Genomic DNA, 22450 nt, shown 5'->3' with positions numbered 1-22450 from the left:
CCCGGGGACCACAATGCTGTTTTGAAACGGGGGAGGGGGGGACCCACATTGCTGTTGATTGGTAAAATTGAACAGATATTTTTTTAATGGTAAAATTGGGCCACAAGAACATATTGTTTGGGCCCTTAAGGAACCCCAAACTCAGGCCCGAATTCACCGCAATAGATACAAGGCCCAAATGGACCTCAACTAGACTTGGGTCAGAACTACATAACAAATTGGGCCCTGAAGTGAATAGCATTGTGAAGCTTCCAATTGGGAGCAAGGGAGGCCCACATCAACCCAAACCAACCAACCAACCAACCATAGGTTTGAGACCATATTCCAAAATTTGGTCATTCGGACACTTCCACCATATATGGTCATACAAGCAATGTTATTCAAAAACGGCTGTGTATTCCTTTATTTATGTAGTAATGTACAATCACCAAAACTTGCACGCAAAGAGCATCTCCAACGGAAGATGTAAATGGAGAACAAAATGGTATTGTTGCCATATTGTTCCCCCAAACCAAAACATGAGCCCTCCAACACAGTACAAAACAGTGTAATAGAAAATGATGATTCCCTTTCTTAAATGTTAAATATGATCCCAGAGGAGAGAAAGTGGAGATGCAAAATGATAGTTAGACCTTGAAAGTGAGTTTGATTGAAATATTCTTTTTTTTTGCTAAACATAATATATATTCAAACATAAGCAAGGAACAACAACAAGACATCAGATGGGACGGCTTGAAGACGACAAACTAAAAACAAGCAAGGAGAAAAGCCAAAAAAGAATAGAAAAAATAGACATGATATAAGTGTTAATGGCATAGCAATAATCAAATTTCTGTTTCGATTACTTGATTTTGCTACTAGCCTTGGATATGCTTAATACCCAAAAAAATAAATAAAATGGAAGCAAACAATCACCACATTCTCCTCTACCTACAAACATCAAATGTTGTAACTTTTAAGGGCTTTATATTTCCCTTTATACAAAATTTGCCAATTAATAGGCTTTGTGTGGTGGACCTTCACATTGACATTTCCACCGTCCTTTCTTACAACTTCCTCCTCCATGACCAATGCCTCCTCAATCTCATCATCACCACCTCTCACCGGCCTCATCAGGTATGATCTCATTCTGTACTCCTTGTTATTCGACGATGGCTCCATCACATCCTCCGCGAATTTGACCTTCTTCTTTCGATTGCATCTCGTTGACCCTATTCAAATTGAAGAGATTAATCGCTATCAAGAAGAAAACAGTGGTTTAGGCGGGCGTACATACATACATACCACTCAATTCGAATTCAATCTTCTTCATGAAATCAGAGACGAGGCGCTTATGGAATTTGCGAGCAATAAGAACTACGCTTCCTGAAACAGCAAAGACTGCCATGAATCCCACTCCCATGGATTCCATTTCTTCAATCGGCTCTTTCTTGTCTATGATATATACATATATATATACATACATATATATAGGAAAAACATGTACAGTTGCTAGGAAAATGAAGAATTCACGTAATCCCAAGCCGTGAAGAGAAGAAACATTTCTAATGGTTGGGGAAGTTTCGTTCTTTGGTGGTTATATCATTAATGTGAACAAAGAGGACAAAAGGAAAGGAATAATTTTGGATATAGACTGTCTATATATACAAAGAAAGAGACTTCTCTATGATACATAACCCCCAATTTGACTAAACATATGTCGAGAGAGACTCAATACTCCAATTATTTTACCTTTTTTTGACGTATTATTCAATTTTAGACAGGCAATAATATAAACGGCTCCAATTAATCCCCCTCTAAGCATTTGCAAGTGCCGTATTCTTTCTGTACATAAACTGGCAACGTGCGTCACCTTCTATCTAATGTCATATTTAGTTACTTTTTATTCTTGGGGGTCCTAGCTATGTTTTGTAAGATTTAAAATGTTCCACATCAATTTGGTAAGCACCAATCATATCATATATAAGTTTGAGCTCATCCCAAAACAATTGAAATGTCTTTTAGAAGGACAAAATTATGCGAGTCTTCATGCTTAGCCTAAACCGCTTAATCTTGTTGGGCCTCGATGCAGGGGAGTGTAAGACGGAAAAATGTCCGACATCGGTTTGATAAGCACAAATTGTGTGGTTTATATGCTAGAGTCACATTTTAAAGGAACAAAGCCACGCGGGTCTTTAGTTTAGAGTGTCGACAATACCTCAAATGAATTGGGTCCAAAATCTCGAACACATCCTTTTTCTACTTCTCGCCCGTTCTTCTCATCCCTCTCAATTTCTTCAAATTACAAATTTACAACATGTTTGACAATCAATCAACATTTGAATTACACCTATATATATATATATATATATATACAGTTTGACACATACGTAACTTGTAAATCATTGCTCACATAGATAGGAGTTTAGAAAAGTAAAGCATACAAGGACTTGTTCAAGTCTAATACAACAGTATTTATTAATTTATTGCGAAGTTTTGACAAATATAGAGCTTGATTCCGCAATTTAGTCAGGGGTCCAAGTCTAATGCTTCCCTCTTCTCGAAGCAGCGGTTTCAACTCCCTCGGGGCATGATGTGATTTAAGACTTTTACCCTGAATTGTAGACATACACAATGGGTATATCTAAAAATCCTTATATATACACGTAGATTTGACGAAACTTGATTAGGCTTTGAAGAGGCTTTTTCTCCTTTTTTAATGGGCAATCAATGAATATGTTGAGACACTCCATAGAAAAAAAATGTGTATGGTAAAGATAAACAATTATCGTGCACAAACTTTCATAATATGATTTACCTTTTTTTGATTAATTTCTCTTTTAGAAATTGAAATTATTGATTGACAATGGTTATGCTTAATTTTTCAGTCCAATCCACAAACATGGCAACCACAATGTAACGAATTGAAGGTAACATAAAACCAAAAACCTAGATCTGATAATATATTATATTAAATCTGAAATTTCCATTTCAAATTGATAAACAGAAAACAAGATCGGAATCAAAACGACAAACGAATTCAGATCTGTAAAGTGATAGACATCGCAAAAAAAAAAAAGGACCAATCACTCAACACAGAAGTTCAATTCGACAGTAGATCAAGTTTCGATCCATTGCAAAATAACATGAATCAATTCATTCTCAGGAGGTGAGATAGAAGACTGGGTGAAGAAATAGATGGAGAAGCTTGAAACATGCGCACGAGACAGACAGGAACATGACGCCGTAAACCAGTCTCAGAGCCATCGATCGATCGATCAACCGCAGCCGCACCCTGTTGCGATCGCACAGGAGTGTTGGAGAGAATCTCGGAGCACAGACAGAGAGAGAGAGAGAGAGAGAGGAGGGTGGGGGAAGATTGGATTTAATAAAAGTGGTGTGGGGTGGGTTTGTATTGATTGGGCCTTTTACCTTTTAGGGAGTGTGTGAAACAAGTTTGGAAATGGACAAGGACGGCATACATAATGATTAAAGAAGGGGGGGAACTTTTGAATTTTAAATCCCTAGATTTGATGTCTCCTTATCACACGTGTCACCTGAAGCGGGAGAGGTGCGATTTGCCGCGTGGCAATTTAGGTTGGAATGTCGAGCTGCAACTTGGGAGGTTTTGGTTAGTGCGCTCGTGCTGTATATCGATGGCTCTATGCTACTCATGGATGTATGTTTGTGCACCTCCAACTTTTTCTTCCATGGAAGAGCTCCTTCCCTCCCTTAGTTCACTTGCAGCTTATAGGGTAATGCCACTTACCCACGAAAATTAAACCCAAAACATCATCTGATTAGGTAATATGTACCTGTTCAGCTGTCCAGATCAGAGGAGAGAATCTGATTCTTAGCTTTGCTGGAGTGTTGCTTGTAAGGACATGGGGAAAAATCAATGTCATCCTGCTGCATTTAAAAAGACCAGAACAAGAATAATCAACAATGTGTTACATGTCCCTTTGGGAATATCCGATAAAACTGGAACGATGCAGAGCCTTGTACACGAAGTGGATGAATATTTATGACCCTGCGAAGTATGTAAAGTGAAAGATTAGCCATTATTTGGGAACTGTTGAAGTTGATCAGTCGTCACAATCTAGAAGAGCCAGCTTGCACCCTCTTTTGTTCCTGATCCTTGCAGCCATGTCTGATGCACGTGCTTCCAAGTGAAATTGTCTGCCTGGAGTCCAAGAAACAACATTCTTCTTAAAGGAAATTATAGAGCAGTTTAACAGAGACTAAAGTATCATGGCACTTTTATCTTACCTTTGAACTAACTATAGCGGTAGTCATGCAACAATGGCGCTCCTCACCTACGCGAGTTAGCAAGTCAGTGTATAGCCACAACAAAGAGCAAGAAACGTAAAGATAAAAAATCAAAGCTGTCATGGCATGGAGCAGTCACACTATGAACAATAAAGATGACCATTTAATTGACGGATAAAGAGATATGCATACATAAGCCCCATTTACGTCAAGCTTTAAAAGAAAAGGGTCTTCAGTGAACATAAGAAATAAAGCCTTCAAGTAAACATTCTAATTGTGTGTTGAGATCTCAGTATCCGGAGCGAGCAAAATATTTGTTTGACAGGATATTTCTTATATCAGGCTAGCCAATCCCTGAAAGTAAACTCCGAAGATTACGTGTGTGTGTGTGTGTATATATATACAGATAATTTATGGTTTTAAGTTTTTGCAGCTCCACAGACAGGTGGAGAATTTTCCAAAGCAAAGACCACAATTTGCTTATCGTACTACATGCCACAACTTTCCCTGAACCGTCAGTACTAGTTTTCTGGTCTAGAATGATCACTCCACAACAAAATTTCAATGCTATCAAGAGAGAATGAAAGAGTTTCAATATTCTATTGAAATTGAAACTATAAGAAATAGGAAAGAATAAAGAAGCCGTCTCACCCGATAATTCCCACTTATCAAATTTAACCATCCACGTATCTGAACCAATTTGTGTAGGAAGTACACGATCCACCCAGACCTGGAACTTCTGTCCTTGTTTGTCTCCATAGAAACTTCTCATTTTATTTATGCATTCCTGAAGAGACAGCTCAAAACCGCATGGATGGACAAGAACACCAGATACACACTGCCATAAGACAAAATAGAGGTTGGTAACCAGTCAGAACAATGAAAAACGTTGCAGCGTCAAAGATTCCACAGATATTTCTTCCCTTTTTCGGTAACTAGTCAAAATGGAGGTTGATAACGAGTCAGTTAGACTTAAATATCCGTCAAAAAGAAGGCTATCTATATCGGTATAAAATTGGAGACAACCAGGCATACCATATTGTCACAGCTAGATGTATTACTTGGTAAAATCTAATTGAGCAACACATGCGGTCAATTGTCCTTCGAAAACCTAAAACTATATTGGAGAAATCAATTCTAACCATTGTCTCCTGAATCATCAGCAACTTTAGTTGTTTTTTTTTTTTTTTCTACATGCACCTTTAGATCAATGTGAAGTAAAATGGTAGTATCCAGGAGTCTTTTCACAGTACAATGATCCACTGGATCAAACTGACAAACCTAATAGCAGAAACCACAAAGCTAAAGTGAAGGGAAGAGGATATTTAACATACACAAGAAGCTCCGAGAGCTGCCAAATACATCTCAGAATTATCAACCTCTGCACGCCTCCATCTCTCGTAGAACAAGTAAAATTTAACTACTTCATGACCAGGGTTAAATTTCTCGAGTTTATGGTCAGATAGGTCTCCAATGTCTCTTAAAGAGGTATTTGGACCAAGACCAAAATGACCAATTGCTTGTATGATCCCAGCAGCACATCTCTCAGTTGCATGGATTATTTTTTTGTTATTCTTGGCATTGTCAGCGTGCCAGTGCAGCAATTCTTCTTGAGCATTGCTAACCTGCATATAAAAAAGACAAGTTGAAATGCGACGTGATGCAATGATGGAGGAAAAATAATTTCACAATGAAGCACTCAACAAAGTACTGACCATGACACCATATACTTCAGGAATGCTAAATAGTTCAGCATCATTTCCAGAGTCGCCGCAAACAAGAGTGTTAGTTGGTAGTTTCCCCTCAGTCCTAAATTTCTTATGCAAATATGCAAGAGCTTGACCTTTGCCTGCACCCTGGGGTAATATATCCAGATCTATTCCTCCACTATATATTATTTTAACATCCAACTGGTTAAAAAATAAAAAATTAGTTGAAGAGCAACAGACATAAGAATGGTTGTAGAATCTACATAAACAAAAGCAACCCTAATACTGTGACATGGCTTCCAAGGTAGTCCATTGACAAGAACATATTTCAGTCAAATATAATGTCATTCCTTGTTAAAACTTGATCTTACCCCACATTTTTCTAATAGCTCTGAAAGTCCCTTCATCACAGCCTGGGCCTTATCTTTATCCACATAGAAGCTAACCTTGTGCGGTCGTTGTTCTGTCTCAGACTGCATTACCCATATTTCAGTTATTCAAAGATACCAAATATCCAAACCATTCTTTATTGATAAATCACAAGAAATGAATGAAACATTAGACTAAAAGTACATGGTCTAAAGAAGAGAGACCAATCAGATTACTCGTTTCCTTTATACATCAACGTACCTGAAGAGTAAGTTCAGAAAATTTGCTTGCTTCCTCTTTGACTACGTTCTTATCCCATTTCTGATTTAGAAACTCAACCCAACCATTGTCTGGCACCATTGAGTTACCATACGTTATCTCTGTTCCCACAGACATTATGGTAATATCTGGGGTTAGCATAGGTTTCTCTTTCCTCAACTGTTTGTAAAGTGTAGGGGACCTCCCAGTGGAGAAAACAAGCAGACAATCATGGCGATAATTAGCTTCCCATAAGGCATTAAACCGAAGAAGAGAGATGTTCTCAGGATCACGATGATCAACCTGCAAGGAAATCATCTTGTCCATTCAATCGACTGCAGCAAGAATATGAAATTCAAACAAGTCAAAAGCAAAATTCTACCATCGTATGATCAAGATCAGAAACTATCATAAGGCGAGCAGAAGCATGTAGCCGTTCCATGACTATGCTATCACCACCTACAACATAAGAAAAATTGCTGATAAGTGCTACTAAACCACTCGTGAATAATAATACGCCATCCATTTTTTTTTTATAACATCCAAATGTGAATTGAACTCGCAACTCCTATACCATATTGAATCAAGGACGAACATTAAATTCCAAGAAATCGAACATGAAGGACAAATGAACACAGTGAAAGAAATAAAGCCAGAGATCCAATCAAAGATGCCAACAGGTAAAGCATATGAGATTTAACGAATATGGATATTACAATTAGCAAAACATAAGACATCATATAGAACTTGAATTGCAAATAAACCCACAGTCAAACAACACGAAAAAGAAATCGAGCATAACGTTTTTGATGATCTCTTTCTTGCATGGAATTTTTTTCTCTCTCATAAAAGGAAATTTGGAAAAAGAAAGGAAAAATAAACAAATATCAAAAACTCAATTTCTGGTTTCGGATTTTATCCCTTGCATTTTCTCAACAATTTTGAACAGAACATACGAAACTAGAAACGAGAGGAAAATCAATTCACCGCAAACAACTGAGAAATACCTGAATCTATCGATCACCGGCAAATTTACAAGAAACACTCGAATCAAAACAGGAATGACACAGAACACATCAATTAGCCGCAAAATTCAAGCACATCAAACAGCAGAAGAGGTGAATCTAAAGCGCGGGTGAATATTAGGGTTGAGGGATTGGAGACACGGAGACCAGAATTACCAAACCGAAGACAAGACGAGAGAGCGAAGATGGAGATAATTGGATCCAAATTGATTGGCGCTTCTTTTGTGAAAAAAAGGAAACTAAATCAGCGAGTGAACTTGACAAGGCAATATCACAATTCGCCACGTGTCCACTGTTTAGGTTCGCCTTGCTTTTTTTTTTGTCCTGTGAAGAAGAAGTTGGGCCCTTGGGGCCCAGTAACATGAGAGGTGGAAGGAGTGGCGTGGGAATAATATCCAATCAGAATATAATGAAAAATAATTGCAAAATTAAAGATAATAAACCGATGGAAGTATGAAACGAAGGAGAATATGAGGAGCATATCCAAACGGATCCAATCCTTTTTTTTTTTTGGGATACTGGTATTTCATTGATCTTCAAATATAAATTACAATAGAGACAACATTACAAATCAGAAAGACAGTTTCAAATACATATCTAGGCATGGTAAGATCGAACTCACACTCAACACACACCCGAGGAATGTAAATTCACATGGAGTGCTGCCGTTTTGATTTGACAACATGTCTCCTCATATAAGATTTAAAAGGGTCGACATAAGGAGATTTGACAGTTCCATTAACATAGAAAAACAAGTGCAAAATCATGGCAAACAAATTGTACTCTAGTGCGCATTTACATTGCATATCCCCAAACCCACCGATTGACGAAGATCCATAACAAATGTCCAATCGTCACTTCGCAAAGAGACCTCTGAACACTGAAGAATTATTTGACGAGTATATTAAGGCTGAGCCAATAAGGAAAAATAAAAATATCCTAAAAATGGTATGTCGAAGGGAAGAGGAGGATGGTTGATGTTGTAACAGTATGCCCCTTAGCACTGGTATTACACTTTGGCCTGCACTATTTTATTTTTCTAGACTCAATACCAGCTCATACTAGTTTAAATCCAGAAAAATAACTTGTTACTAATTAGGAAATTTGACCTATTATATTATGCATTTCATATCTTTTATCGTGCAATGTGAGACAAAATACTTAATTTCATTGCCACTCGGTTACTTGTCCAACACCACCAAACTTAACATTACAGAGGTTTTAGGTTTTGTGACCCAACTCACTAAACGCTGAGTGCTACAGATTCTTCCCTTAAGGGCCCACATCCCCGTGCGATCCACACTCATACAGACACCTGCGGATGTCAACACTTTAAACCCTGAGACCTTATAAGCTACATGCGATTTGCAGGCTCTTCGGTTGGGGCGGGATCGAAGGACCCGTTTATCGGCCCATGCCTTCGAAATATCGGTAGAATGTAAGTCGCACGATATGCAACCAGCTATAAGGGACAGAATGAGGTGTTTAGATAAATCAAACAAATTCTACGAGCAACGCTTTTTGCCCCGTGCCTTCGAAATGTCGGTAGAATGTAAGTCGCAGTATATACAACCCAGCTACAAGGGACAGAATGAGGTGTTCAGATAAATCATACAAATTCCATGAGCAACGCTTTTTGCGTGCGTCGAACTTAGAAAATCATACTTTTTTGGCTTTATACCCCACCTTATTTGCCACTGAGCCATATGCCTTGGGGGCAGACTCTTACGTGCTCTTATGAGCTACATGTGCACATGTGAGAGGAGCAGGGACAAAAAAATGAGTTTGAAAAATATTAATTAGTATGGAATAATAAATTCTCTCTAGTCAAATATTCGATCCTATTAGGAACAATCACATATGGTAGTTTTGCTCAATTTACTCTCTTTGTACGGATCTATTGATCGAGTTTAGGCTCATATCAAATATTCATTATCAATTAAAAGAGTTAGCATGGAATAATCAAGCTGGATTTTGTATCATCAATGGATCCAAAACTCAGACCAGGATTTAAAAACCCCGTCGCGTATAGAATCACGACGATTACAACCCGACGTTAGGTTCGGGTCCGCTTATACCCGGTTCAAAACAATTTGTTTCCTATTTTTACACTGGGTCAACTGGACGAAAGGCGGTAGCGCAAAACCTACCGAAATCTAACCACAGTCTCACAACGTCTATTTCTTTATTCCCCTCTAAATTTGTCTTGTTCAATCTCCAAATCAAAGGAATAATGGTTTGGAATCACAGTCCACTTCTCCTTATTTAATTCCACACAAACATACGGCAGCACCCAAACCATCACATCGTCTCTCCAAATCCCTGAAACCTTCTTGAGAATATGTTGCTCTCCCACTCCCTATCCACCCCAAAGATCCGAGCTACACAGTTTCTCAATCACAAAGGTAATACCCAATTCAGTACTTCAAAACCCACAAATCAAAAACATATGATTCACAAAATTCTGTCCGTGGATTGTGGTTACCAGCTCGCTGGGTTGGATTTGAGGTCTATCAATTCTCATTTCTTTGGTCATGGGAGTGCTATTCATTTGAGTAATCATAGGCCCAGAAGTCAAAAGCACAGAATGAAGGGCTGTGAGGTGAATAGAGACTTCACTGTCAGGTCTGCATCACTGATGGCGGTGGATGAAGGGCTGGGAATAGAGGGGAATGGAGGGGCAGGTAGTCAGATGCAGTATGATGCCATAGTTATTGGTTCTGGGATTGGAGGGCTGGTGGCCGCAACACAGCTGGCAGTAAAGGGAGCTAGGGTTTTGGTTTTGGAGAAGTATGTCATTCCTGGAGGAAGCTCTGGCTTCTATCAGAGGAATGGATACACTTTTGATGTGGGGTCTTCTGTCATGTTTGGTTTCAGCGATAAGGTCAGTTTTATATACTGCCTTATATGCATTATTTATTGCGTTTAAAAAAGAAAGAAAGAATCGGGATGATTAGGCTGAATATTGAGTTTGTGTGGGTTTTCAAGGTTATTGAAGGCTTTGATGCTGGAATAATTTTGTTTTGAATGATGGAAAGATGAGTTACACATTAGCCTTGAAATCCCTGTCATGTATATATGTAGTCTGCTACTAATATGTGCTGCAAATTTGAGCAGGGAAATCTAAATTTGATAACCCAAGCATTGGCAGCAGTTGGCTGTCAGATGGAGGTGATTCCTGATCCAACCACTGTCCATTTTCATCTCCCAAACAACCTTTCTGTCCGAGTACATAGAGAGTATGATGAATTTATTGCTGAACTCACCAGTCGATTTCCCCATGAAAAGGAAGGGATCCTCAAATTCTATGGTGAATGTTGGAAGGTATGTCTTGATTTTGGTGAACAGGCTTGCTATGGTTGTTTCTGCTTCGAAATTGTACCTTATTTTAAGAACTTGCATACATATTTTATAGATCTTCAATGCTTTAAACTCATTGGAACTGAAGTCGCTTGAGGAGCCAATCTACTTGTTTGGGCAGTTCTTTCAGAAGCCTCTTGAATGCTTGACATTGGGTAATTATTTTTTTACTGAACAGATCAATTGACATGGTAGCCACTTTGTACTTGCATGATATAATGTAGACAATAACTTGCTGCTGACTTATACATGGCCTTTTCATGTAGTTAGTTCGGACTTCCATCATCAAATTCAGGTATCCGCTCCCTGGAATATAGGGGAGCAATTTCTATGACTTTCTTTTTGTTGTGCTAGGTGTGGATAGTTACTGTTATCATTCTTTTGATGGTTATAGTAGAAAGTGCATTGGGAAAATCATAGAGTTTTTTTTTTGTCTCCCCGAACTTAAGAAAATAATAAATAATTACTGCTTTAAAATCTATCTAACATGATGTTGGTTCAATTGGCAGCGTACTTTCTGCCCCAAAATGCTGGAGCAATAGCTCGCAAGTATATAAAGGATCCTGAGCTGTTGTCTTTCATTGATGCCGAGGTGCAATAAAGTTATTTGTCAATCATGTTGGAAGTTTGTCTGTTTCTCTACTTTGAGGTCCACACGTAGCCTGTCCCACTAATCTCACTTGATTACCTTTGTTTTTCTGCAGTGTTTTATAGTGAGCACAGTTAATGCTTTGCAGACACCAATGATTAATGCAAGCATGGTAAGCTATTTAGGTAGCTTTGCTCTCTGTTGCGTACCTTATGGCCCTGATCTTGTTTATTCATATATTCTTTGTATCAGGTTTTATGCGATAGGCATTTTGGAGGAATTAACTACCCTGTTGGTGGTGTTGGTGGCATTGCAAAGTCCTTAGCTAAAGGTCTGATTGATCAGGGCAGTGAAATACTTTACAAGGCAAATGTGACTAAAATTATAATCGAGCATGGCAAGGCTGTGAGTGTAGCCCTACTTTTGGTTGAATGATACTAATTCTTTTCTTGTGAAATTATACATGTTACGAAAAGCGATGGCTCTGTTTTTATTTTATTGTAATTTTAATTTGCAGGTAGGAGTGAGGCTGTCAGATGGAAGGGAGTTCTTTGCCAAAACCATAATATCAAATGCTACTAGATGGGATACCTTTGGTTAGTTGGGGGCTTCTTAAAGTTTATTTTTGTTTCTTCAACATTTTTCTTGACAAGTTAAACAATGCTCTGTTTGTGCTGTAGGGAAGCTGTTAAAAGAAGAAAAACTTCCTAAAGAGGAAGAAAATTTTCAGAAAGTGTATGTTAAGGCCCCATCCTTTCTTTCTGTTCACATGGGTGTTAAAGCTGATGTTTTGACTCCAGATACAGATTGTCACCATTTTCTGCTGGAGGTAATCAGGTTTTTTGTCAGAAGCTTCATCTGTTAAGCACTTGATAGTGCATTTTATCATGAGTTAGTGAAGGGGTTTGTTTTCTTAATTCTTTTTGTTTAATGCTTTAGGATGTTTGGACAAAGTTAGAGCAGCCATATGGAAGTATATTTTTGAGCATCCCAACAGTTCTTGATCCATCATTGGCTCCTGAGGGACATCATATTCTTCACATATTTACTACTTCTTCCATAGAAGACTGGGAGGTATTTTATAAATGCTTTGATAATTTTCTTTTAACTCTGTTCTTCTCTTCCTAAGGCCGTCCTCTCTCTACTGGGCTCCTCTTGGTACCTAATCTGATGGCTTTTCTGTTATAGGGACTAACTCCAAAGGACTATGACACAAAGAAGCAGCATGTGGCAAATGAGATATTAGCTAGATTGGAGAAGAAACTGTTTCCGGGCCTCAGATCATCCATAACATTTATGGAGGTATGTTTTCTCAGTAGACAATTCGATGTCAATCATTTGCATAATAGATTTTGGAATGAATCAGGGAAAGGTTTGAGAGTTCACTGCTATAGAACTTTCACCAGTTTGCTGGTTGAATTTATTAGTGGGATTTACAAAGCCAAAAACTAGTAATTTACAATAATAAAAAATTGGGACCTAGCAAGAGCCTAAATAGGTCCAAAATCATGCACAAGACTGTTATTTTCATGATAAATCATAAATATATCTCAAAAGCATATTTTTGGTTGTCCTTTTAAGGGATTCACATGCTTGGACAATGGGTTTCCTAGATAAGGCCATGAAGATGTATTCTGGGCAGTGATGATGCATATATATATCAGTGCATGAAGAGATTTAATAGATATCAGCAGCAGAGGTAGATCATTGACTAAATTCTTGGGCTCCCCTCAAATTTTCAATATGAGAGGTTCTGATGAGTTAATCTGCCTAAAAAACATCCTGTTGAAACTTAATTTTCAAAATCAATATGTTTGTCGAGAAATCTGCATGCAGAAGCTATGATAGTTACCAAGTTGTTTTTAGTGATTAAAGTGCAATTAAACTCCATGCTGCAATGTAAACTTTTTGATATCAAGTGGCCAGTCTGGATTTTCAGTGGATGTAATCCATGTCCATAGTCCTCCATTTTAAAAGCTTTTCCGCTCGTGACAGGTTGGAACTCCAAAGACGCACAGGCGATACCTGGCTCGTGATAGCGGTACCTACGGACCAATGCCACGCAGAACACCTAAGGGCTTATTGGGAATGCCATTCAATACTACAGTAAGTCTAGTTATGAACTTATGACTAAATATGAATGGTATACAGGTATCTTAAACCTATTTAAAAGGGCCCTCTGATGGTTAAACATGCAGGGTATAAATGGTCTTTACTGTGTGGGGGATAGCTGCTTTCCTGGACAAGGTGTCATAGCTGTAGCCTTTTCTGGAGTAATGTGCGCCCATCGAGTAGCAGCTGATATGGGTGAGCTATTCTTCCTCTTCCAATTTGAAATATGTCTTGCATTAGCAGGAAATAATTCTGCTGATTATTTATTATGCTAAAAGTAGTTATATTTATTGGTATGGAAGCTTGTTCCATCAAGATGAAATTTTAATCCACAGGGAGTCAGGGAGCCTCAGCCCTTGTGAAAAAATTTTGCCGCTGTACTTTCTGATTGAGGTCTCTTTGATTAGTGACGTCATGAAAGCATGGAGGGGGTTGCCCTGATTCATTTTCATCAGCTTTTTTACCAGCATTTTAAATCTCTTAATTTATCTCAATTTTATTTTTACTTCTTTCTCCTCACAGGACTTGAGAAGAAGGCCCCTTTATTGGATGATGCCCTCCTTCGTTTGCTTGGCTGGTTAAGGACATTGGCATAAACCAAGTGAAATTTGGCTGGCCATTGACGTCAACATAGTTGGCCAGTTATTGAACACAAGTAAGCCAAGAGAGGTAACTGGTTGGGTATTGAAGCCTATTGGAGGTATCTTCGAACATTCTTTCCTTGAAATTTATCCATTGGTTCCTTCTTTTGTCTCTCAAAAAGAAAAAAGAAATCGTTGGTTTGTGTTCTAGTGTTATGTCTTCTATGCTGGAACTAAATGTACCTAAACTTTTAGAGGTCTTCTAGATATTTTATTTTTTTTATCCTCTCCCCACTTCCTCCTTTTCCCTTTCCCCCCTTCTTTTCTAATTTACTAACATATATGCTCAATCAAAAATAACTTTCTTATGGATTATTAAGCTGCATAGAATTATCGAAAATATATTTCTTCATCGGAAAAATAGAACATAGTTTGACAAGCCTTATATCACTGCCTTAAATATGTAAACAACATTCAGACAGGAGTTTATGATCCATGTGGAAAACTTCTTTTGCATGCCTAGCAATATGTGGAATGATCCTTTTCAGATCTACTACCTTGCATTTAGCATTTAGGGTGGAAACCCAAAAGTTAAGGATTGGTGATCTTTGCGAGCTTCCCTTAATATTTATGAAACTTGAACCCCAAAAGTACTTCATGAAGCACAGGAAATGGAAGCTGATGTTTCCAGATTTATGTTGCTGTGAAGTATGTAGTATCTTTATGCTCCTTGCAAGCTCATCCTTCTCAAGGAAAGGTATGCCAATAAACGGTAGCCAATAACCATTGTTACCAGTGCCACAACCTCTGTTAAACCACTGTCTATTCTTGTCCCATTTACAGAGGGCGTGATGGGTTCATACTGCACCTTGAGAAGGAGCTTGTAAGTGTGGTAATTGAAGGACATATAGCGAATCCAAGATACAAAAACTGGAACTTTCTGCAGAAGTGGAAGTAAATAGTCATTCATTCTATTTATAGAACAGATGGCAGCTTTAGAATAAACTATGAGACTAGTAACATATGTCGAGTGTTACTATTTTTACTCGCATTTAATCAACCATGGTCGTATTAATTAACAATTAATTACTCGTAGGATTTTATCCTTAAAGTGTAACATTATCTCTTCATCTTATGATTTAACAAAGTAGTCTGTTTGTAATACCCCAAACTTTTGAGATAAAGGCTCGGTTGATGATGGGATGATGATGATGAGTCTGTTTCTAATGGTTAGGAATTTCACCCTCTCATTAATAGGTGATGTAGATAGTTTTTTGGAATGCTATAGGTGTTGTATATAAAAAGCTCCAAGTAAAATTTGCAAGCTGACCTTAACAAAGTATCCACCAGCCAACATGAAAGTCATCACTGTTACAGAAGCCAGAGTCGTGGCCTTTTTCATGTCCATCAATGTAGCCCCAATTGCTAGTCCTAGTCCCTGCCAATTTACCCATTCTTTAATGTATTAGGCTTTCATGTTTGTGATACCTTATTAGAGTGACGGCGAAAGAGCTTTACCTGAGCTGCTACGATGCAGAGGAAAACTGTTAGCATGGTAAGGAAAAAGGGTCCAGCACTCAATCTCAAACCGGCCATAAAGTAGACCACCAGAAGGAAAAGTGTTGGTAGTAATAGGTCAAGTGGAAGGTCGCTGGTAGTCCTAGCTAGGAAGTATGCGCTTAGCCTGTACATATCAGCTGCACGTTCCTTCTTCAGCATTGCTCTTTCTTGAGGGAAGGCAAAAATTGCAGTGAAGATGGGAAAAAATCCCCAAAAAACAGAAATGAAGAAAAGCAGCCCTGCCTGCAATGTAAGAATATTAAATTCATATGTTTAAAAAAAAGAATATTAAATTCTTATAATTTTGGGTTGATTACGCATGTATATGAAGTAGCATATTTTCTAATTACTTGACATTTCGTGAATGGATTTGAATGAAAAGATGCTTTACTTCAAGATTGCACAAGTGCTATATTTTTTCAGATTGAAAATTAAAAAAGTTCCGTTATATTTCTACGTTCCCTTGTCTGTTTGCATTGCTTTTTCCCAACTTGTGCAGTTTATTTGAACTCAGTTTTTCTCCAATTGTTCTTTTTGATATGATATTTAATAGCATGTCAATGAAAGAAAGCGAGTTCAGTACTTCATCCCTGCTGATATAATTGTTTTATTATGTGGGAAATGCAGGGGAGATATGTATACTAAAGTGTTTGGTAAACCTTTATGTTTTGACTCTGATGACATACCTGATCTAGAAGGTCTTTGGGGTTATCACAATCTGAATGCCACCAAAGTAATCCCAAAATAGTTGCTGTAGCGAGGACTTGGGTGATTCTCAGCCAGCTAAAGTAGTCATGCCGCCTTTCTTTGATTCCTCTACAGGATAATATGGCATATTGTTGCCACCAGCTTGCTCCCCATACTCGCTTTGGTGAAGAAACATTTGATTTCACTTCTTCATCAAGGGGAATGGGATCCATAAGTTTATTCTTCTCATTTTCTGCAACTCTTGTGTCATATGCCTCCACCAGGTACTGTTTTAAAACAAAGCATCAGATAGAAAAAGGCACGTGGCACCTTCCTATTACGGTCATACCAGGAGGTAGAAAGGGCATCTGACTTTGGGACAGTAAACTTAAAATTGTACTGTTTTGAGCTATCTATTTCTTTACCTTCATGTAGGATGGTATAAACTTTGAACCGCATACAATGATTTATATTCCACATATTAGTAGTATCCACAGCTATCATATTTCAATTCAACTAGGAATTTTTTCCTGAGTCAAAGATCAATATGTATGAGTAGCTTCCGGTGTTATGGGTAACAAAGTGGAGCTTTTGGCAATGCGATCATGATAAAAATTACTCTTAAGGATATGAAAGTTCAATTAGAATATGGTGACCTTTTCTTTCTCTCTTCATTTTTGAATAACCGTTCAGATTTATTCTTCAACTCTACTAGTTTTTCTACATCAGGATAAGTGGTACATACAAGCACTTGGAATTTGCTTCAAACTTATTCTGTATATTCCTTGGAAGTTCTTCAATGTTAAAGAGTGTACCTCATGCACAACTGCTGGAGATGGCTTCCCATGTTGGATTTCAATCTCTGAATTCCCCATTTGCACTCTGTCCTCTAATTCAGATGGTATGGAGATATCAATGATGTTTCCATTGGCCAGGTCAATCAAGAACTCGGCTGGGTTCATAGAAATTAGAGGATTGCATCCTATTGATGAGAAATAAGTCATTGCTTCTGATGCTTTTCCAAAATAGAGCAAACTCCCCTTCCCAAGGAGTATCAACTTGTCAAATTTGTGGAAGAGTCTACTTGAAGGCTGGTGGATGGTCGTCACCACTGTTTTCCCTGCCTGCCATAAGAACAGGTACGTTAGTAACATGATCCGTCTCTTAATTCTGATGATACTATTGCCTTTTGCACCAGAAAGGTCTTTGTTTGAACTGGAAATACCTCTGCTATGTCTTGTAACACCTGAACAATCCTCAAAGCAGTGGTGGAGTCCAAGCCAGAGGTTGGCTCGTCAAGAAACAAAAGTGAAGGGTTGATTATGATCTCATTGCCTATACAAACCCTTTTCCTCTCTCCTCCTGATACTCCACGTACGAAAGAGCCACCAATCATAGTGTCTTGGCACCTGTGGAGATCAGTATTTCTCTTACTCAGTAGCTTTTCAATACTGCTGGTAATATTCCTTTTGTCCCCCTTATTTCTGCTGGAATTCATTTCATATTCTGAAAATAACTATAGAATCAATCCCTCATTAATGAGAATATTAAAGGAATACTTACCTCTCTAAGCCTAGCTCATGGATAACGTCTATTGCCCGTTTTTCCTTTTGCTCTTTTGTCAATGTATTGGGAAGTCGGAGTCGTGCTGCATATGTCAGTGTTTCCTTTACCGTTATGTGAGGAAACAGAATGTCGTCTTGAGTGACAAAGCCTACCCTGTCATACATTACATGTTAGTTGTTGCATATACTTAGAATCTTTTGCTTATCAGAGATATGATAAAACTGTTAGATATAATCTCAAATGTCTCTTTATAGCTGAACTAGTATCCAAAAGATATCACTAATGCAGCTTTAATCAAGTAGAAACACAATAAGAAATCCTTGAAATAACTATGTTATTTGTTTTTATCAAGTATGTTGTTTTTATTGATCTTAGTGATTTTTCAAGCACGATTAGTAGACCGATATGCTTTCAAGTACATGACAATGATGACGCATTATGTTTGTATTGCAATCCAATACTTACCTACTCTTGAGAAATTTGGAGTATTTCTGGTCATTATAAGTAATTGAACCACCAACATTGTTATCGTGAGTTAACCTCCCACCTAGCAGGTTTAGGAGTGTTGTCTTTCCACTTCCTGAAGGTCCCATGAGAGCCAAAACTTCACCTGGATTTACTGAGCCAGTAATCCCATTCAAGATCTCTTTCTCAGCAGTCGTAGTAATTCCTCTGATAATCACCTTGTAAGTGACATCTTTGAACTGCAGAGTTCAGGAACAAAACGAGCCTTAGTTCGGTCAAAGAAAATTGTTCATAAAATACCTAGCTAGATTAGATTGTGTTAGCACAAAGGAGGAGAGCAACCTCAAGAGTATATAAAATGTTGTAGGGCTGCAGTGTTCACCCTTCTTTCCTCAGAAAAGCCAGGTCTTCTGGTGCTGCTTTTCAGTGCTGGGTCTAGTTCATAACCCTTATTATGCAAGAAATGCTAAGACCTTTATTTCCTTTTAATTTTCAAGTTAAGTAGTGATGGATGTATGTGCTGCACCATATAGGAAAGAAGGGGGAAGTCTTGTACACAAATGTCATATAAGATGAAACTACGTACAAGACTGAAACCTGAACATACTAGCCATGTATGCCTATATTGGTCGCGACGATAGTTAAGATAAAAATCTCCTTCCTTGCCTGTCCAAATAGACAAGTACAAATCAATCCACCCGCCATTAGCAAAGTCAGGTTTGAACATCTGTTACGCTCTTTTGCAGATATAAAAAAAAACAAGGGTTTTAGGAGAACCTGCGTGGTGAGTTGTGTGTTACCTTGATGTATATTGGCAATGTTGGTTCCATCTGAAACTTTTCCCTCTGAATTCCTGCTTCAATATCTTCAGCTGCAACAAAGCATACATACATATATGTTAGATATAAATAGTTTTCGAGTAATTCAACATAGCATGCAGTGTTTTTACCTGGTTTGTTAACAATTTTCATTCTTTCAGATGAATGAAGAAGTTGGAAGTTGCTGCTCAGCTTGATTTAAATATCTTTTGCAGTTCAGTTTCTGTCAATTTACATGACTCAGAGAAGTCTAAAAATCTATATAAAGTTGACTTGGTTAATTTACACTTGAATGACTATTTGTAGACAAGTCTAGTCATCTTTTTTCCGAATGCCTGTTGAGTCATGAAAGTTTCCACACTGAGGAGACCATCACTATCTTGAGACAAATATGCAGAGACTTACTATTATGTGTTGCTGATTTTTTTTTTTTGTTGATTTAGCTGAAAGAGGGACATTTGGAGGAGTCACATCTGTGATTAATTTTAGGTGAGAGTAGGGTCCATTGCTCAATGCTCACCGTCTTCACAGTTTTGTACCATTGTGGTTGATCTAAGAGCATGTCCAACGGACACTTGAAATATATTTTTCAATTGTTCAAAAGTGAACTTTATGAAAAATTTAGAGTGCTAGAGTTCTACAATGGATGAAAATAAACACTTGAAAACACACTTTCTTGATAATGACACTTGTTTTATAGGTTATTGTGGAAAATGACACTTGAAATATGAAGTATGTATATAGCTGATGAATAGTAAAAAGAGATATGATGAAAAGGAAGAGAGAGATGATAAAAACGAAGAGAGAGGTGATAAAAAGGAAGAAAGAGCTGATGAAAAGTAAGAGAGAAAATAGAGAAAATGAGTATGAAGTGTTGATGTATAGTGTATATTGTGGGATCCATTCATTCAATTAAATTATGCCACGTAGGAGAGAGGAGAAGAGAGAGAATGGTTTTGGAGTAGTTGATATTATATTCGTCATTGGAGTTGCTCTAAGTCGTTAAAGGAACCGTACACAAAAAAAAAAAAAAAAACCGTTAAAAGAACCGTTTGCACTTTTATAAATAAAGTCCTAAACCCGTTGAAATTAGGAGTGTTGGAGTTGGATGAAAGGTTGTCTTAACTTTTTCCCTATCTGACAGACCAATCATCACTGGTTTTTGACTTACACATAAGCCCCCAACAAAGAAAAAGAATCAAGAGGAGAGAGACTGGAGACTCTAATCGAGCTAAGGGTCTAGGGGTAAAATTCATTGCAGTTTTAATCATAGACGATTGGGTTCAGTTTGTAATTTTCTTTTCTTACAGTCTGGTTTTTCTACAGTTGTCTGTTTACGAACACAGGCAACGCATAAAACTTCTAGAATTCAAATAATGGTTGTCTTGATCACCAGAAGAAAAGTGGCATACCAACACAAAACATTCAAGAAAACAAAGAACAAAATCAACTTACGAATATCATCGTCGCTAAACGGCTTCGAATCCGCGACATCCTCCGGTGGCATAGTGAAGCCGGTGAAGGAGAAGGAGAGGCCCAAGCTGGCACTGGAGGCTCGGCTAAGAGCCGCGCCGCTACTCAGCTCATCCAGCTCAAACTTCATTTGTGCACTCCTTGCCTTCCTAATGTGTGTGTTCTTGCTACTACGAACCGGCGAAGCCGGTACCAACACTTGTTTGCTTGACTTCCTCGATAGTGTACTACTGCTTCCACCACCATCTGACCCGCCGCTTGGCGTCGGCGGTGACTTGAAAGCTGCCGTCACCGCCTCCACCAGTTGGTCGGACATTGTTCTCGCCAATCCGGAGAAGCTTTGTTTCTCCATCATAAAATCTGCACTCCTACACATCAACCAATCATCATAAGATTAATGATGTCATCTAATTTGATTCAAATAGAGAGTGAATTTGTGAAGACAAGAAACTAAGATTATCCAAACCTTGTACGTAGAACAAATTTAGCGAGGAGAGAATGTAATAGAAGCCTCAATTATAACAGTACCTCTTCTTGTTGCAGTTGCCCCAGTACTTATAAGCAGTTATGGAGCGTATGAATTTACTAAATTAGCCCTTGCGTGGGATGCAAATCACAATCCATGCATATAAATCCTTAATTGTGACATTAAATTGACTCATCAAGCTATAAATATATAAATATATATATATATATATATATATATAAATTCTTCTATGAAGTTGTAAAATGAGTCTTAACTTTTAGAATTCACTTTTAAAGTTCAATTTCTTTTTCAAATTTGGAAAAAAATAATTGTATATTGATCGATCTTGAGAACCCAACGATATATTTTTTGTTCGAAATAAAAATCAAATACAACTTAAATTATATATAAAATATTTTTTGTTTTATATCTAACGATTGGACTCTTTTGGAGACATGAGATATGCCCTTAAAGTTAAAGAGATATCAATTGTAGTCCTCAGTGATTGCTGCCATCTTTACCCTACACGTGTTCGTGCAATAGATGAAATATTATGTGGAATTTTAAAAAATAATGTCGGTCAATTCTTATTTTGCTGTTGTAAATTCGTAATTAATTAATACTCCATGTTCAATTCTTAGAAACAACATTTCTATGCAGAGAGAGTTCTTTACATTTTTCTTACCTAATTAACACCTCAAATACAACAAAAACGAGACCAGCCAACTTGACCAATATTACCCATTCTAGAGGGAATTGTCCATTTTTTTTTTGGAATCTTGTATATTGAAACTTCATATTGCAATCATCAAGCGGGTCCAAGATTTATCTTGGGTGATAATGATCTCACCATAACATCAGGGGCGGAGGGAAGGGGACTATATTGGTCCTCTGCGGGTTTGTTTTATAAATATATTTAACATAAAATTGTAAAATGCAATTAAAAATAATTATGCTATAAGCTTATCTTACTTGATTCATATCAAGCCCAACACTCTAGGTACAAACTGAAATTTGTGCTCAAATATATATGTTTCTTTTGATGATTAGGGCTTATATTATTATATCTAAAATTTTTAAATATAAACTAATGTCCGTTTCTATCCATTAATAAGCCCCTATTGTATCATAGGTCAACCCTATGGACTTACGTCTAAGTCTTTA

General features: G+C 37.7%; 4 protein-coding genes across 10 annotated transcripts; 1 reads left to right on the top strand and 3 right to left on the bottom strand.

Annotated features, from left to right (window-relative positions):
- Positions 1 to 780: 780 nt before the first annotated feature.
- On the bottom strand, positions 781 to 1603 carry LOC120013818. Its single transcript, XM_038865761.1, has 2 exons — positions 1285 to 1603; positions 781 to 1211 (listed from the first exon to the last, which is right to left on the bottom strand). Exons 1-2 carry the CDS (start codon positions 1463 to 1465, stop codon positions 940 to 942), a joined length of 453 nt encoding a protein of 150 aa, XP_038721689.1. The 5' UTR covers positions 1466 to 1603; the 3' UTR covers positions 781 to 939.
- A 1312-nt stretch (positions 1604 to 2915) lies between these two features.
- Positions 2916 to 7984, bottom strand: LOC120013756 (sucrose-phosphatase 2-like). Of its 5 annotated transcripts, XR_005471478.1 has the most exons (10): positions 7771 to 7984; positions 6967 to 7043; positions 6588 to 6887; positions 6329 to 6430; positions 5964 to 6158; positions 5583 to 5873; positions 4900 to 5086; positions 4249 to 4295; positions 3795 to 4162; positions 2916 to 3710 (listed from the first exon to the last, which is right to left on the bottom strand). XR_005471478.1 is itself a non-coding variant. In XM_038865685.1 (9 exons), exons 1-9 carry the CDS (start codon positions 7970 to 7972, stop codon positions 4079 to 4081), a joined length of 1485 nt encoding a protein of 494 aa, XP_038721613.1. In that variant the 5' UTR covers positions 7973 to 7984; the 3' UTR covers positions 2916 to 4078. The 5 variants fall into 5 exon arrangements, 4 of the variants coding, with proteins under 4 accessions (XP_038721613.1, XP_038721614.1, XP_038721615.1 ...); XM_038865685.1 differs by having other exon boundaries at positions 2916 to 4162; XM_038865686.1 differs by having other exon boundaries at positions 2916 to 4162; positions 7766 to 7886.
- A 1770-nt stretch (positions 7985 to 9754) lies between these two features.
- LOC120012866 (prolycopene isomerase, chloroplastic) lies at positions 9755 to 19768 on the top strand. Of its 3 annotated transcripts, none has more exons than XM_038864402.1 (16): positions 9755 to 10493; positions 10727 to 10933; positions 11025 to 11124; positions 11479 to 11561; positions 11674 to 11730; positions 11811 to 11963; positions 12076 to 12154; positions 12239 to 12387; positions 12498 to 12632; positions 12747 to 12860; positions 13554 to 13664; positions 13757 to 13865; positions 14193 to 14370; positions 16439 to 17637; positions 17765 to 17955; positions 19509 to 19768. In XM_038864402.1, exons 1-13 carry the CDS (start codon positions 9951 to 9953, stop codon positions 14264 to 14266), a joined length of 1914 nt encoding a protein of 637 aa, XP_038720330.1. In that variant the 5' UTR covers positions 9755 to 9950; the 3' UTR covers positions 14267 to 14370; positions 16439 to 17637; positions 17765 to 17955; positions 19509 to 19768. The 3 variants fall into 3 exon arrangements, with proteins under 3 accessions (XP_038720330.1, XP_038720331.1, XP_038720332.1); XM_038864404.1 differs by having other exon boundaries at positions 10441 to 10497; positions 10724 to 10933; XM_038864403.1 differs by lacking the exons at positions 16439 to 17637; positions 17765 to 17955; positions 19509 to 19768 and having other exon boundaries at positions 14193 to 14627.
- On the bottom strand, positions 14465 to 21270 carry LOC120012868 (ABC transporter G family member 22-like). Its single transcript, XM_038864406.1, has 10 exons — positions 20803 to 21270; positions 19330 to 19400; positions 18530 to 18768; positions 18062 to 18217; positions 17724 to 17907; positions 17314 to 17622; positions 16498 to 16785; positions 15770 to 16054; positions 15582 to 15689; positions 14465 to 15191 (listed from the first exon to the last, which is right to left on the bottom strand). The coding sequence occupies exons 1-10, from the start codon at positions 21194 to 21196 to the stop codon at positions 14973 to 14975; spliced, it is 2253 nt and encodes a 750-aa protein (XP_038720334.1). The 5' UTR covers positions 21197 to 21270; the 3' UTR covers positions 14465 to 14972.
- Between the last annotated feature and the right edge of the window lie 1180 nt (positions 21271 to 22450).

The sequence above is a fragment of the Tripterygium wilfordii genome, chromosome 13, assembly GCF_013401445.1.
Source record: "Tripterygium wilfordii isolate XIE 37 chromosome 13, ASM1340144v1, whole genome shotgun sequence".
Classification (NCBI taxonomy): Eukaryota; Viridiplantae; Streptophyta; class Magnoliopsida; order Celastrales; family Celastraceae; genus Tripterygium; species Tripterygium wilfordii.
Note: the sequence above shows the minus strand (reverse complement) of the source record. Positions and strands in the feature narration are given on the sequence as shown.

What these genes read in the sequence shown, in the direction of transcription:
- LOC120013818 (XM_038865761.1), bottom strand. Translation starts at nt 1,465, where the DNA reads ATGTATGTATATATATATGTATATATCATAGACAAGAAAGAGCCGATT. An exon ending in GATTGAATTCGAATTGAGTG is followed by an intron (nt 1,212 to 1,284) that starts GTATGTATGTAT and finishes CAATTTGAATAG; the next exon opens with GGTCAACGAGATGCAATCGA.
- LOC120013756 (XM_038865685.1), bottom strand. Translation starts at nt 7,972, where the DNA reads ATGTTACTGGGCCCCAAGGGCCCAACTTCTTCTTCACAGGACAAAAAA. An exon ending in AGCTATTAGAAAAATGTGGG is followed by an intron (nt 6,159 to 6,328) that starts GTAAGATCAAGT and finishes TTTTTTAACCAG; the next exon opens with TTGGATGTTAAAATAATATA. An exon ending in CAGCTCTCGGAGCTTCTTGT is followed by an intron (nt 5,087 to 5,582) that starts GTATGTTAAATA and finishes GTCTTATGGCAG; the next exon opens with TGTGTATCTGGTGTTCTTGT.
- LOC120012866 (XM_038864402.1), top strand. Translation starts at nt 9,951, where the DNA reads ATGTTGCTCTCCCACTCCCTATCCACCCCAAAGATCCGAGCTACACAG. An exon ending in TCTATGGTGAATGTTGGAAG is followed by an intron (nt 10,934 to 11,024) that starts GTATGTCTTGAT and finishes CATATTTTATAG; the next exon opens with ATCTTCAATGCTTTAAACTC. An exon ending in TAATCGAGCATGGCAAGGCT is followed by an intron (nt 11,964 to 12,075) that starts GTGAGTGTAGCC and finishes TTTAATTTGCAG; the next exon opens with GTAGGAGTGAGGCTGTCAGA.
- LOC120012868 (XM_038864406.1), bottom strand. Translation starts at nt 21,196, where the DNA reads ATGTGTAGGAGTGCAGATTTTATGATGGAGAAACAAAGCTTCTCCGGA. An exon ending in CTCCAGCAGTTGTGCATGAG is followed by an intron (nt 16,786 to 17,313) that starts GTACACTCTTTA and finishes GTTTTAAAACAG; the next exon opens with TACCTGGTGGAGGCATATGA. An exon ending in CTGGTGGATACTTTGTTAAG is followed by an intron (nt 15,192 to 15,581) that starts GTCAGCTTGCAA and finishes CCACTTCTGCAG; the next exon opens with AAAGTTCCAGTTTTTGTATC.